Source organism: Lycium barbarum, chromosome 5, assembly GCF_019175385.1.
Source record: "Lycium barbarum isolate Lr01 chromosome 5, ASM1917538v2, whole genome shotgun sequence".
In the NCBI taxonomy this organism is placed as follows: domain Eukaryota; kingdom Viridiplantae; phylum Streptophyta; class Magnoliopsida; order Solanales; family Solanaceae; genus Lycium; species Lycium barbarum.
In genome coordinates, this window is record NC_083341.1 from 5,910,876 (window position 1) to 5,926,666 (window position 15,791).

The window sequence follows — 15,791 nt, forward strand, 5'->3', positions numbered from 1 at the left end:
ATTAACATATGAAAAGTGGTTTCGTATATATTAATCAGTTTTATTTCTAAAAAAATGAAAAGAAGTTTGAATTGTTGTAGTAATAAATTAAAATTGGTAAATATAATATGATTTCATTGAGAAAAAAGAATATGAGAATTCACTATAGAACGGGGAGAAGAATCTTATCTTGGCTTATAATATGCCACATCATGTTGAGATCAACTTTGCAATACCTTTCTCACTTAAAGTATCTATAAAAAGAGCGTCCCATTATAAATTTCTATCATATTTATAAAATATAGATTTGAAACTTTCCAAGTTAATATGAAAGAACTCCTTAAATCATATAAATATTTTTTAATACGAAAGACGACAAAATTTAAAAAAAATATGAAAAATATATATATATAAAAAGAAGTAATAACGAATATTAAAAATGCATACCTAAGATGTCACCTACTTTTTTTTTCTTCCTCTAATGCCTAGATTACTTTTAGTATTTTGTTTCTTAGTATAAATTATGCACTATTATGTTTCATAATACTTAAGATCATTTTCATTCTGTCAAATAAAATTATAAGAAAAGGAAAAAGGACAAAAAAGAAAAAGAAATGAAATAAAAAAGGTAAAAGATAATATATGTGTTCCGTCTTTGATGGAATCAAATCCCTTAATTTCTAATATTTGCCTTTTTTTCCCCTTCCATTTATTTTTTTCCTTTCTTTAGTGTAATTTATTTTTTCAGCTTAACTTAAGAAATTATCTCACTTCTAAAGCATTTAAACAATAAAATAAAAAATTAATACTACAGAATAGATTTTTATATTTCAAGAATATAGTACTAATTACTAAGTAATTAACATAAAAATATATCCTGTCTTTTAAACAAAGAAAAATAAATTAGCTTGGAAATATTAGATGGCAAGAGAATGGTAAGTTATTTAAGATTTTGTTTTCCATATATATACATTATTGAAAGAAAAGAAAAGGAAGTAAAATTGAAAGGAAACCAAAATTAAAGGGAAGAAAATTTTGACTTCTAAATACCAGAACCCGTCAATGACGAAATTAATTTTGTATCTTCTATCTTACTCCAACTTCGTATACTTTCTTTGGTCTTCTTCTTTCTCTTTTTTTTTTTTTTTTTAATTTTTAATTTTTTATTTCCGTGAATTAGTGCTTCCATCTATATTCTTTTTCCTTTTCCGTTTGCTCTTTTCCTTATTCCCTCCCATCAATTCTGTTTTAGTTACCCAGGCAATTCCTGTTATTTGTCATCCTAATTTTCTGTAAAATTCCATAAATTATTTTCGTACCATTTTAGATATATTATACATTTTGTATATAAAAGAGGAGAATGAAAAGAACACAATTTGCAAGGAAACGTACAAAGTTTGTTTGTATTGTTCATCTTTCGTTGTTGGTAACTTGGTGCAAACTCCTTGCTTATTATAGACACTTTGATGTTGTGATAAAGTTCCTTTCTACTCCACCCAACCTGCAAGAATGAGCACATGACCATTAGGCCGTGAATAACTTTTAGCTATCATACTTTTTGGAATGTTTTATGATTCTCTTTCACTTTAAATATTTTTGCCCTTCAGATTGATCTTTTATGTAGAAGAAATAACTGTTGATCTCCTCACGTTATGAAGCAACTCTTTATTTCTCTTTTAATTCTTTGTCATTTTAATGTTGTAACTGTAGCTATTAAAAATGTTATAATTGTAGCTAAAATAATGATCTATTTTCTTTCTTTTATCTCTATGCAGAAAAAACTCAAAAAAATCCAAAAAAAGGAGAAAAAAGATAAATATGAATGCTGGCCATAGAGAGGTGCCACATCACCTTGTCTATGCCTAGCTTTATACTATATATAGATTACCTAGAGTACTTAATTTATTAGAGACATTAGTAGGTACTACTTTAATACATAAATATATCACATTTCATATGCAATTACTTTTATTTAGTACCATTTGTAGAAGTACTAGTAATATATGCCCGTGCAATATGTTATTCACTTTAATTAGCCAGTCTTTATTTTGAAAATAACTTTTAAAAACATTCTAATTGTTATTATATATATATATATATATATATATAGCAATATATAAAAAATGTATTTTATATACCATCACTTTAGTTATAATTAGAAAATGGAGTTTAAGATTTAAAAATATATGATGGAATTAAGTCTTTGAGATGGAAAGAGTCGGACGTTTTTCTCATTATCATGACAATGAAAGTTGTTCATCGATGTGAAAAAGATAATTAATAAGAATATGAGGGAAATTAATATTTTGATTCTAGATTTTTTAATTAATAAGAATATGAGGGAAAATTAATATTTTGATTCTAGATTTTTTTTCTTTTAAATTCTTTAATATCTTATATGTATACCGACAGGTTGATATTCATCTCAATTAACTAACTGTTCAGATCCAAACATAAGAACCATTGCTAATAAAATATTTCTATTAAATTAATTAAAAGATATATTATAATTTCTTATATTAGAAATTATAGATAAAAAAATTATTACAAAGAAATCAAAATAAGAAATATATATGTTATGTCGTAAATCACGAAATTTTAATTCCGAAATGAAAATATAAAGTAAGACATTTTATAAATGTAAAGAAACAATAATCAGAAAATGCAAAGGAGAGTAGAATAAGTAAAGTATTGACAAAGAAGGAAAATGGGGATAAAAGTCACTCACTCACTTTACTTTTACTTGTCCACGTTGACATATCAGGAGAAAGAAAATTTCTTCTTCTTATTTTACCCTTCACATTAAATACTCATTTTCAAATCATTTTCTAAGGCTATTGAGACTAGACACCAATAAATATGAATATTATAATAAAATATATGATTCATTTATTAATTCTTAAAGAACGTGAAAAGTCAAAAGTGGACAAGTAAAAGTGCACGGAGAGAATAAATATGTGTAGGAGAATTAAAATTAAATACTTAGTACTATGACATACGTCCAAGTGGATAAACAAGTAGTTGGTTAAAGTGTACAATGTATATAACTTTTGGTACAAGTTTGTATTGCTATTGTTCGTCCTCTCTTCCAGTTTAAAGTATTGACAAAGAAGGAAAACAGGGGATAAAAGTCACTCCCTCCATTCACTTTTACTTGTCCATGTTAACATATCGAGAGAAAGAATTTTTGTTCTTATTATTAATTTTACCCTTCACATTAATTACTCATTTTCAAATCATTTTCCAAGGCTATTGAGACTTACACCAATAAATATGAATATTATGGTAAAATACATACTCCCCCCATCCATATTACTTGCTATTTTCCCTTTTGCACGCTCCTTAAGAAATCATAAATAAAAGATGTATTTTACTATCTTACCCCTATGTCTCTCCAATAAATACATTCAAATCAAACTTGAATATTTTTCAAGAACATTTATTATTAAGAGTAAGATGGAAAAGATTTAATTAATTTTATCTTGATTTTGTAAATGAACAAGTAAATTGAACATATATTTTTAGTAATGTGACCAAGTAATATGAGATGGAGAGGGTAAGGTGGGAAATATTTAATTAATTTTATCTTGATTTTCTAAATGAACAAGTAATTTGGACATATATTTTTAGGAATGTGACCAAGTAATATGAGACGGAGGGAATACTTCATTTATTAATTCTTAAAGAACGTGAAAAGTTGAGAGTGAACAAGTAAAAGTGCACAAAGAAAATAAATATGTGTTGGAGAATTAAAAATGAAGTGCATACGTGTATACATGAGAACATGATAAATATTCAGTACCATGATATATGTCCACATGAGATAAAAAAAAGTAGTTTAGTAATGTGCCCTAATAATATGGGATGAAGGAGGTACTTCATTTATTAATACTTAAAGAACTTGAAAAGTTAAAAGCGAGCAAGTAAAAGTGCACGGAGGAAATAAATGTGTTGGACAATTAAAATTGAAGTGCATACGTGTATACATGAGAAGAAGATAAATATTCAGTACTATGACATATATCCACATGAGATAAAAAAGTAGTTCGTTAAAATGTACAATTTATATAATTTTGGGTATAAGTCTTTATTGCCATATTAGTCCCTCTTGGACAAATATATAATAGAAACTATCATTTTTAATATAAAAAAAATGGTTGTGGCGTTCGGCTCTCCATTCTCGTGCAGTTAAGTAGGAATATAAAAATGATCTTACAGCGTGCAATCACGTGATAATATTAGGTCTATCAAGCACTATATTTATTATTATTAATACTTACTTTAATATAATACAATACAATATGCTAATAATTCCAAACATGTAAGCAAAGATTTGGGAGCTAACAACAGCGAATCATCCCTTATAAATACGCTAAAACGTTTCTCAAATCACATTCACCCTTCATCAAAAAAAGTATAAACATGCCTAAAAAAATGCCATACATTCCAAGTGAAGTTATCTTTGAAATTCTCCTAAGATTGCCTGTAAAATCCCTTTTAAAATTCAGGTCTGTTTCAAAATCCTGGCTTTCTTTAATATCATCTCCTCAATTCATCAATATTCATCTCAACTTTTCAAGAAAAGATTTCCCCCACAAACTCCTAATATTAGACCGTGACCAAATTTTATCTAAGAAAAAATGTGCCCTCTACTATTCCCCTGTTTCTAAAAAAAACTCTGCCGTCTGTGTTGATCTTGATTATCCTGTAAAATCCCCTGGTTGTAATATTCCTCAGTTTATTGGTTCTTGTGATGGTTTGGTTTGTTTATTAGTCGAAAATTCGCTTATTTTGTGGAATCCCTCTACTAGAAAATGGAAAGAGATTCCAAAAGAAAAAACTCATCAGATGAGTCAAGATTATTATTGTACTTATGGGTTTGGTTATGACAAGTACAATGATGATTATAAGTTGGTTTTATTATATAGTTCTAAAATCAAGAATAGTGGAAGTGAAGTGAAGGTTTATAGTTTGAGGACTAATTCTTGGAAAAAGATTAAGGGGTTTGTTAGTGGTTATATTTATGGTAATTCTGGTGTTTTGTTGAATGGTATTGTTCATTGGGATACTCGTCCACATCATGATTTTAATGGTTGTTATAACTATATTGTATCGTTCGATTTGGAAACAGAGAAACAGGGGAAGATAGAGTTACCTAGCTATGAAAATGAAGATGTTCATTGGGATTTAATGTCTTCAAGAGATTCTTTATTTGGATTTTGCCATTGTGAATCTCAAGGAGAAGTAGATATATGGGTAATGAAGGAATATGGAGTTAAAGAATCTTGGACTAAATTCGCTTCGGTTGCCTACTATGTAATTCCGGGAATCTTTTATTTACCCCTGTATATAAATGAGGATGGTGAGGTACTACTTATAAACGGGCAAAGTTTGGTGCTTTTTAATACGAGAAATAACACGTACAAGGATCTTCAGGTTCATGTACCCGATACTCAACTTAGAATTGATATGGCTTCCTATAACGAGACCCTTGTTTCACCGGTTTTTAATGATGAAGATGGATGCAAACTCTGGTAAGGAAAGGAAACATTTATTGTAAAAGTAAAATCTGGACATGGTTTCGAAATCTCTCCTCTTTGTTGTATGGAGAAGATTATATGAGCTTTTGCAAGATCTCTTTGTCTGTTTCGTTTTAACTTTACCTATCAGAAAATGTATTTTTTTTGTTGTTGTGTAAGTTTGTACTTGTTATATGAATATCAATTCCAAATGCAATAAAATGTTTGGGATGTCACGTTCGATCTAGATATTTTTGTGTCTGGACCAGTAAATGTTTCAGTTCTGCAAGAAGCTATGCTGAGAAATGTTTACTTATACATTTTAATTCAGTATATATCTGGCATTGGTTGAGCTAGCAGAATTCTCTTTCCTTGAGGTATACAGGCCAATAAATCTTGGTGTATATCATTGGTGGAAGGGCTTGATCATGATTTGACCTTTTACTCCTTGGCATTTCAACAATAAAAACCGCTTTCAGTCCTTGATTTGTGCACTTAAGCACAACCCAAGGAGGTCTCACTGGCAGCTAGCACATAGCACAAAGTTTAGTGTTCAATTTAGAAGATATTTAAATGACCGAGAATTGGAAGAGTGGCTGAATTTTTGGCTATACTAGAGCCTTGTTCATAATTATCAGATTCCCCGACTTCTCCAGCAACCACCGCCAACTCACTGGGCTCGATAGTGACTGCCGATCCATTAAAGGCCTGAAATAATGGTGGACTATCAAGGTATGGGAGATTGGAGGCCAACAGCTTTCAACATCATTTGCCAGGATGAAATCCATCAGTGTTGCTTTCTGTTGTCGTCTTGGTGCTATTGAACTATGTTGTTTCTGTTGCTCAAAATGTCATTGGTACTCTCTCTTTCGACTTAATGGTTTGTATCCTCTTTTTCTTTTGCTGTTAATGCATAAATTATTTCTGTACGATGGTACTTGTTGTAATATTTCTGTACTTGGCATGGAGAGTGCTTTGGGATCCTGTGAAGACAGGCATTTGGTACTTGGCAAATATACATGGTATGGGTTTACAACCAGCGTTTCTGATTATTCTACCGCTCCATAGCTTCATTACTTGCTGATCTATATATTTGCAATTTTGGTACTTAAGCTGGCATGTGTGCTGTATATGTTAGCTTTCGACACCAGTTTCTCCTATGAAGGACATAGCATTTCATGAATATCCTCATAGTCAAGCTGCTTCCAAAACAAATTATGAGTCTTGTCTGCTATGCATTCCAAGCCAAAGTACATATTGACAATGATCATAGTTCATGTACCGGAGTTTTTGTAGGATTCTTACATAAGAGTTAACATTAGCATAACCAGATGCTTCAAAAATAACTTACAATGCCTATAAATGATATTCTTGTACATGCCAGAAAATGCCTTTTTGAATCTCCTTTAGGTTCAAGGCTTCTTTCAAGAATAACTCCTTAAGCAATAATATAGTAGAGAAGTCTTCTTGAGCTTCTCTTGACAGAAAAAGATCGATGTCATAGTCTTAGATCTTCTTTTTGTGCATAGAAGATTCAATTGATAGATGCATCTAATTTTGATTTCATTAATAAAAAAAGAATCTGCTAGCTAAGTTTGTGGTACTACAGTAAAAGTTTATTCTTATCCGGATGCTGAACATATTTCAAACTGTGCATTTAATTTGAAATTGAACATCAGATGTCTTTGGAACAATACATGCTTCAGTTCTGCAAGAAGTTGTCCTGATAATTCCTGTGTTTACTTGTACATTTTAATTCAGAATGTATCTTGCATTGATTGAGATAGTAGAGTTCTCTTTAATCATTGTTTGTCAAGTCCATAGATGAAACCAACCTCTTGTAAGTTATAAATACATGTGGCAATTGGTATTAGAGCCAATTACTGTTTTTGTTCCCTAGTCTTCCTAGTCTATAACTTGAAAAAAACAATTGCAACACCATCATTCTTGTGATATCGGAAGGGCTTGATCATGATTTGGTGCTATTGTTGTTTGTTCCCTAGTCTTCCTAGTCCTTGATTTGTGCAATTGGGAACTGTTCAATTCACAAGGTATTTAAATGACCGAGAATTTGGTGTAGTGGCTGAATTTTTGGCTATCCTGGAGCCTTGTTCAGAACTATCAGATTCCATGATTTCTCCAGCGACCACCGCCAACTCACTGGGCTGATAGTGACTATCGACCCATTAAAAGCCTGATATAATGGTGGACTATCAAGGTATGGGAGATTGGAGGCCAATTGCTTTCAACATCATTTGCCAGTATGGAATCCATCACTGTTGCTTTCTGTTGTCGTCTTGGTGCTATTGAACTCTCTGTTATTTCTGCTGCTCAAAATGTCATCGGTACCCTCTTTTTCGACTTCATGGTTCATATGCTCTTTTTCTTTTGCTGTTAATGCACAACTTAATTTCTGTACTATTAGTTTCTTATATGAGTACTTGTTATAACATCTCTCTAGTTGGGCATGGGGATTGCTTTGGGATACTGTGTGGACAGGCATTTGGTACATGGCAAATATACATGCTTGGTGTTTACACACGACAGTCCTGATTATTCTACTACTCAGTGCCTTAATTCTCTTGTCGTTCTATATGTTTGCAACTTTGGTACTTAAGTGGGCCATATATGTTGCTTCCGACACCAGTTTCTTCTTAACATTTCATTAATATCCTCATAGTCAATTAAGCTCCCACCTAAATAAATTATGAGTCTTGATGCGTTATGAACGATAGTAGACATTGAGTTTATGAGTCCTGACATCCATCCATTTCTTACAAGCAGAACAATGATCATTGTTCATGTAACACGAGTTCATGTAAGATTATTATATCAGAGGTACATTAGCATAACCGGCGCTTATTTTCTGAGATTCAACAATGATGAGACATAGGCACAACCGCGCAAGGGAGGAGAATTTAGAGGATCGGAAAGATGACTAGGCTGAGCAAGGATAAGATTCTTCTTGTTTCCATTGCCTTTGCATATATAAAATGAGAAGAATTTTATCTAAACCAGAACCAAGAATATCTACTGCATGACCATCCTTGATAGGCTTTCGGTAGCAGAAGGAAAAGATGTTAAGCTTCAATAGAAAATCATACCATATGGGGGGAACTAGTATCTAGCAAACAGGTTTCTTAAGGTTCTTCTATTTTGTTACAGTGCTTATCTATTTGAGTCTAATAGTATATTAAGTCTGGCATTTGTGTAGTTAGCTCTTGTTAGTTACCAATACCAGTAGGAACAACAATTTAGTATAACAAACTGCTTTTTCCACCAATGGACTTCTCTGTTACTGCAGGGGAAACAGTGTTTGATGCGGTATTCTTGCATAATTAACTGCTTTTATTTGTGAAGAACTGGATCCATTTCAGAATTATCAGGTCCAGGCCTTTGTCCACAATCAAGGTACTGCTTCTCTTTTTGGTCTTTAAGTTCTTAATTATTTGGTAATAGTTATGTTTATGGGACTGATGTAAGGATCAGCTCCTATGATCGACTCCAGGGGTTAATTTAGCGTATTCCACAGCCTATATATACATGACTTTCCTTCATAATTCTTGTTGTCTGATAACAGTAACTAACTTTTGGTTGCGAAGAGATGGACTTTAAAGCAAAGATAGAGGGCTATAATTTTAGCAAAATTATCACTTATATTCTTTTGGACGTGTTATGTTGGTTAAACAGCATTTTTGTTATTGCACTTATAAAAGTTGCAGTTGTTTTGGTGAATTTCATTGTAGGCTATATTTTTTGCAAAATCATCAGATAGCAAATAGCTTTCAGCTCTGGGATCATCAGAGAAGCATGGTAAATCTAAGTAATTGGTTTTGCATACGTGTCAAACTATTTCCTTATTAATTCATTAAAAAAAAAAAGAAGATAAACTTGATCTTACTTTTTAAGTATGCCCTTCAACTTCGGGTGTGCATAAGTAGGCACATCAACTTGTTTCCACTTTTTTAGTTGAATACTTTAACTTACAAAATAAACATTTAGACAACTCCAAAATTATGTGCCACATTAGTTCCATGTCAATGCCACGTCAGCATTTGTGTTTATGTGTTCAACTTTTTACAAGTTGAGGTGCCTACTTGTGTACACCCATAGTTGAAGGTCATACTTAACAAATGAGGCCAAGTTTGAGGGCTTATTTATGTATTATGCCAAAAATTTAACTTTAAATCCTCTTATTTTACCCTTCATGGTATATTTTTATAGCCGTAGATATCTTATGGTACGCTTCAAAGATCCAAATATTTTTATTTCTTGTATTCAATAAAAATACATCACATAAATTGAAATGGAAAGAGTAGACTATTTAATTTGTAAATCCATTTGTAATTAGAGTCGGTGAGGTTAGTAGAACTAGGGGGTGTTCATGGTTCGGTTTGGGTCGGTTATTGATTAAAACCATAACCAAACCAATTTAGTCGTTTTTAAATGTATAAAACCATAACCAAACCAAATAAAATAATAACCACCGATTTGGTTATTGTCAGTTTGGTTGGATTTTTCCGTTTATGACTAGCAGCCATGAGACTTATCAGTAAACATTAAGTTGAAAAAGACATGTCTTTTTTTTTTGTTCAAACGATATCTTTTATTTATAGTTTAAGGTGGAACATACATCATAGAAACATTTTCACTATTAGTGATAGTGTCGTACTCAAGTTACCCAAAGTTGCTAAACTATTACATATAAAGCTAAAAACTAACTAAGTAGTGACTACACCATTTTGTCATCTGAATATACATACCTGAAATAAAGTAGAGCATAGGAGCTTTTAGTTGTTGTTACAAACATACATATTAATTAAACATAATGACTATCTAAAATTAAAATGAAAATATATGAAATAAAAAAACTTTGTGTAATGATCCCAAACTTTGGGGCAGTACTTGCATTTTTCCCTCAATTCTCCCATTTTATTAAAAAACACTTTCTGTAATGATCCAAACTTCAGATGTTTTTCTATCACTATCCCCAAGGCTAGGGTCTCGACTACAAGGAATTGTTCTTTTCTGCTTTTTAGGAGGATTATCCACGAAAGAAGTATTAGGACATTACCATGTGCTTGAGTTGCAGCAAATGCTGATGTTACCGAAGTATCTTCTATAGGAACCTCTAAATCTACAACTTCTGTCCTTTTCATATGAAAAATATTAGAAGTTTAGGACCCATTCAGACAAGAAAAAAAAGAAAGGTATAAATTCGAAAAAAGAAGAAGAAACAACCTAAAATCAAATGGCTGACAAAAAAAGGCTAAAAATTTAAGTTAAAGACATTAGACTCTAACGTGAGCTTCTGTTAGTAGGTTTACACTTAACACTTAAAGAGTTAAAAGACTTAAAGACATGGGCTTGAACATATTCTTAAAAACACGGACCTTAAACAATCATGCGAAATAAGTAGACCAGAAATCAAATTAATAATTAAAAGGTATAAAATATTTATAATTATTTATGAAAAACTAATATTATACATATAAATAATTATAAAATTTATGTATATAATTTATTGGTTTGGTTCGGTTATTTATTCGGTTATTTTTTAATATAACCATAACCAAACCAAATATTATCGGTTTTTAAAATTTAAAACCAAATCAAATCAAACCAAACCAAATGTCGATTTTTTTATTCAGTTTGGTTAAATTTTCGATTTGATTTTAATTTTAACAAAAATCGTGAACAACCCTAAATAGAACAACTACGTAGGGAGGCGGTCAAGATCAGTGTTGCAGGCTGACTTAGTGGAGAAGCAACCATCAGTAATAAGATCCATATTATAATCTCTCATCCCAGATTTTATTTTCATATTGAAAAATGATGAGAAAGGGAGGCCAAACTTCAAAATATGGGTGAAAAAGGAAAACTTTCATCTTTGGTCCTAGTTGACTTGTACTTTTGTGTATATAGGGATTTCAGATGAGGGGTTGGACTTAATTTGAACGGGTCAAAATGAATTGGTTTTAAAAAATATGAATTTTGCAACTAAAGGAAACGTTCGGAATAAATAATTTTATAAATCAACGAAAAGATATAATTGATCATATAATCAACGAAAAGATATAATTGGTCGACACTGAGGGGACTTGTAACACCCCGCATTTTGGGACTGAGTTTAAGCTCATATCATTAGAGTTCTAATGGAAACATGGAAGGTTTGAATGTTTTGCGAAAATGGTTGATAGGCCTATTTCGGGCAGCGATAACTCCTTGATCGGTTTGGAATTTGGGAAAGTAACCCCAATGAGGTTGTAGTATGTATAAATACCTTTCTAACGATATAAGGATCAAGCCAATCAGAGATCGGAGCAAGGAGATATGATCGTCTCAATATGGCTAATAGTAAGGCACTTGAAATCCTATAGAATCGGCTAAGTTTTTGATACGTCTGCCTTCCAGTAAAATTTCATGAAAATCCGTTGGGAATTTGAGAAAACTTCCTTGATGAAATTTGTAGCCCTTTGAAATAGCTTTCCAACGGTATCTTACGGGGGTCAAACGGACATCTGTGCAAAGAGTTATGCCCATTTTACTGAAGCATGTTCGCTGGAAATTTCTGCCAGCGTAACGGTGACGTTACGGACCGTAACACGTGTTACGGGCCGTAACAGTGGACCGTAACGTCCCGAAAATTTCCAGAACCTCACTGGAAATTTTCACCAAGGTACGGTACCAAGTTACGGTCCGTACCTCGTGTTACGGGACCGTAACAGTGACCGTATCTTGGTCCGTATGTACGTTTCGGGTCACCTGACTTCGGGAGGCCATAACCCTATCATAGCTTGGGAATTTAGGAAACCCCAAAGAACGAAAGTTGTAGATAATTGAAATACCTTTCCAACCATAGGTTGTGGGTTCACAGGCGACATCGGGATAGGGAGATATGGACGTTTTAAGACAGAAAGGTCCCAACCCATTTTCAAGTTGGGTCAACCCATTTCCCCTTAGTATATATGGGAAATGTAACCCTAGCAGCCCCATTTTTTTCCCACAACTTCAGATTTTAGAGAGAGGAAGTGAGAGAGAAGGGAAATTAGAGAGAGAAAGTAGAAAATCAACCAAGTTTAAGGCCCCGAATCCCGAAGCTCGTGAAGGATAAAGTGTAGTACAAGTTGTTGCCGTCATTCTAAGCTAAGGATCGAACTTGGGGGTGTTGATTTCGTGATTACTACTCTTGAAAGGTAATGTTTCTACTCCCTAATCATTTATGGTTGTGAATTGATGAATTCTTGGAAGAATAATAATTGGGTTTGATGAAGAGAATTATATGAACTATGCTAGAGTTGTTGAATTGTTGACTTGGGATTGTTGTATTCATATGGTTGATGAAGAATGACGTTAATTGAGATTGTAGAATTAGCTAGAATTAATAGAATGGGGATTGGGTGAAGAAAACACCAACCATTAATGAGGGTTATAGAGCTTCATGCCCACTAAGTGTTTGATAAAATGCTTAGATGAACAAAACATGGATATTGTTGCTAATATAGAATCCCTATGGCTTGTATTGCTATAGATTGAAGTTGAAGGGATTGAAGGACATTGTGATACGCTCAAAAGCGGGAAGTTAAGGTATGTAGAACTTCCATCCACATGTGGGAACCTCTACGTTCTTCCCCATGATCCGTTTCGTAAAATCTATAAAGTTCAAATCCTAGGGCATTAAACCCAACATATTGGTAGCCCGTAATTATGTATGTATGTACATGAATCCCGTATATATGTTCGTTATTGTATTCCTAACCTTCCATTACGGACATTAGGAATCCTAGCTTAATCCATGAATCATGAATTCTTCCTCATGTGTTCTCATTATGTTCATATGAAACTGCATGAGTTATTTTGCAAGTTATAAACATGTTTTCAAGTCAACTACAAATATATGATTATGAACTATTGTATTACTCATGAATCAAGAACATGTTTGCAAGACTGTGACAAGCCATCTTATGAAACTATTTTACAAGTTATTTCATGAAACCATGTTTACAAGATTATTTCATGAAACCATGTTTACAAGATTATTTCATGAAACCATGTTTACAAGCTATTTCATGAAACCATGTTTACAAGTTATTTCGTGAAATCATGATTTCAAGACAAGTACAAGTAAATTCACGAAAGTCATGGGCTTCTTAGCCAAATATATTATGTTCATGTTTTTGGGAGTTGCACAAATTACCGAGAAGGCTCAGATAGCCCGAAACTACGGAGCCACCGTAGGACAAGGATCGCTCCGCCCAGATAAGACGATACCTTAATTTTACACTGAATGGATCCATCAGGTACCTTACTACCTTATACTCAGGCAAGGTATGAGGGCTCTGCTGGTCCGGCGAGGTACCAGACTCCACGTACCCACGTGGTAAATTACTACCTTATACTCTGGCAAGGTATGAGGGCTCTGCTGATCCGGCGAGGTACCAGACTCCACGTACCCACGTGGTGATATGATATGATATGATATGATACGTCGGTTTATGAAATGCTCTCCCTACTTATCATGTTTTACTCATGTTATATATATATGTACTCATGCTCATGCTCATGTTCATGTCCAAGTTTTCAGTTTCAGTTCTTATCATGTTATTCCATGTCCCATGTTGTTTCTCTCGGTTGCTTTACATACTAGTACATTCAATGTGCTGACGTCCCCTTTTTATTGCCCGGGGGCCTGCATTTCACGATGCAGGTACTGATATACAGGACGACACATCTGCTCAGTAGGACAACATTCGTATCAGCTTATTGGTGAGCCCCATCTCATTCGGGGTTTAGTCAACTTTTATTTTATGATTAATTATGCATCTAAAGGTATGCTGGGGGCCTTGTCCCAGTAAGTATGTTTTCCAGTCAGACTCATGATATAGGTTTCATAGACTAGACAGGTCAGTTATGTTATGTCAGACATTTGGAGTCGTATAGCCATTTTGGCTCACTCATGTTTAAACAAGTATTGTATTAAGTATTATGACTTACTATGTTTTATAAAGGCTCATCATGCGTTCACGTTATATTCCGCTTATGTCATGCATCATGTTGATTCAGCAAGTCATGTGGTTCGCTCGGTCACATGTAGTCAGGCACCGAGTGCCGTGTTACGTCCAGGCCATGGTTCGGGGCGTGGCAAAGCTTGGTATCAGAGCCTAGGTTCAAGTGTCTTAGGGAGTCTATGAAACCGTGTCCAGTGGGGTCACTTTTATATGTGTGTGCGCGCCACACATATAAACAGTTGACCACCAAGACATTCAGGATTGTCTCATTTCTTTCTACTCTAGATCGTGCCATGAAGCTTAGAGCAATAAGAAACTTATCTTCCTCTCGAATTACGTAAGTTTCGAATGCGCAGGAGATGAACAGAAAATTCAAGGTCCAAGTAAGGATGTTTACCCATAGGGGGTACAATTGTGCAGTACTTACTGGTAACAAATGAGACTTCAAGTGCTATTGAAAGTGGAATACAATGTAAGTTGCCCGAGAAGGGGTGTCGTGGAATGAATGGTATGTTGAATGATAATGATGTTCTTGAGAAAGGAGAATGGAATTGTCACGACCCAACCCCGTGGGCCGCGACCAGTGCCCGAGCTGGGCACCTATACGTACCCGATACCCCAAATTAGCATATTAACAGAATAATAATATAATAATAATATTAGTGGTCGCTACAGAACTTAGCAGAAAAGCAGACTTGGCACACATAGGCCGATAAGGCCATCACAGAACAGAATATCCCAAACATATGTACAGAACCCACACAGATGTATCCACAGACCTCTACAGAACATATCATAATCATAAGACGGGACAGGGCCCCGTCATACCCTGAACAAAGTACATATCCAGATAGCAGTGACAGACTGTACCAAAAGATGGGCTCTGTAGAAGAGAGCGCCCCAAATAGCAGAAATAGGATCCTAAACGTGTGGATCAGCGAACCTGTCGTCAGTACCTGCGCGGCATGAAAACGCAGCCCCCGAAGAAAGGGGGTCAGTACGAAATATGTACTGAATATGTAAAGCGGAATCACATAAGTCAAATCATATTGGTTACAGAAAATGAGTACAGAATCCAGAGTGTCAAATGCATATTTCCAAAACAGACAGAATGCGTACAAAAACATATGTCATATCATATCATATCCGGTCCCTGCCACGGGACTCGGCAGACAGAATGTGGCCACCCTCCCGACGCTGGTGCCACTATACAGAGAAATCAGAAAAAGGGGCGTGGCCCCGTATCATATAATGTCATATCAAAATGGCCATACAGATCAGATCA

General features: G+C 33.8%; 1 protein-coding gene and 1 long non-coding RNA gene across 2 annotated transcripts; both read left to right on the forward strand.

Annotated features, from left to right (window-relative positions):
• The first annotated feature begins 4,391 nt into the window (after positions 1-4,391).
• On the forward strand, positions 4,392-5,747 carry LOC132642228 (F-box/kelch-repeat protein At3g23880-like). Its single transcript, XM_060359486.1, has one exon. The coding sequence runs from the start codon at positions 4,402-4,404 to the stop codon at positions 5,515-5,517; it is 1,116 nt and encodes a 371-aa protein (XP_060215469.1). The 5' UTR covers positions 4,392-4,401; the 3' UTR covers positions 5,518-5,747.
• Positions 5,748-12,521: 6,774 nt separating this feature from the next.
• On the forward strand, positions 12,522-14,371 carry LOC132642229 (uncharacterized). Its single transcript, XR_009583069.1, has 3 exons — positions 12,522-12,694; positions 13,030-13,085; positions 14,206-14,371. It is a non-coding gene; the product is annotated as an uncharacterized LOC132642229 (long non-coding RNA).
• The last annotated feature ends 1,420 nt before the right edge of the window (positions 14,372-15,791 follow it).

What these genes read in the sequence shown, in the direction of transcription:
- LOC132642228 (XM_060359486.1), top strand. Translation starts at nt 4,402, where the DNA reads ATGCCTAAAAAAATGCCATACATTCCAAGTGAAGTTATCTTTGAAATT.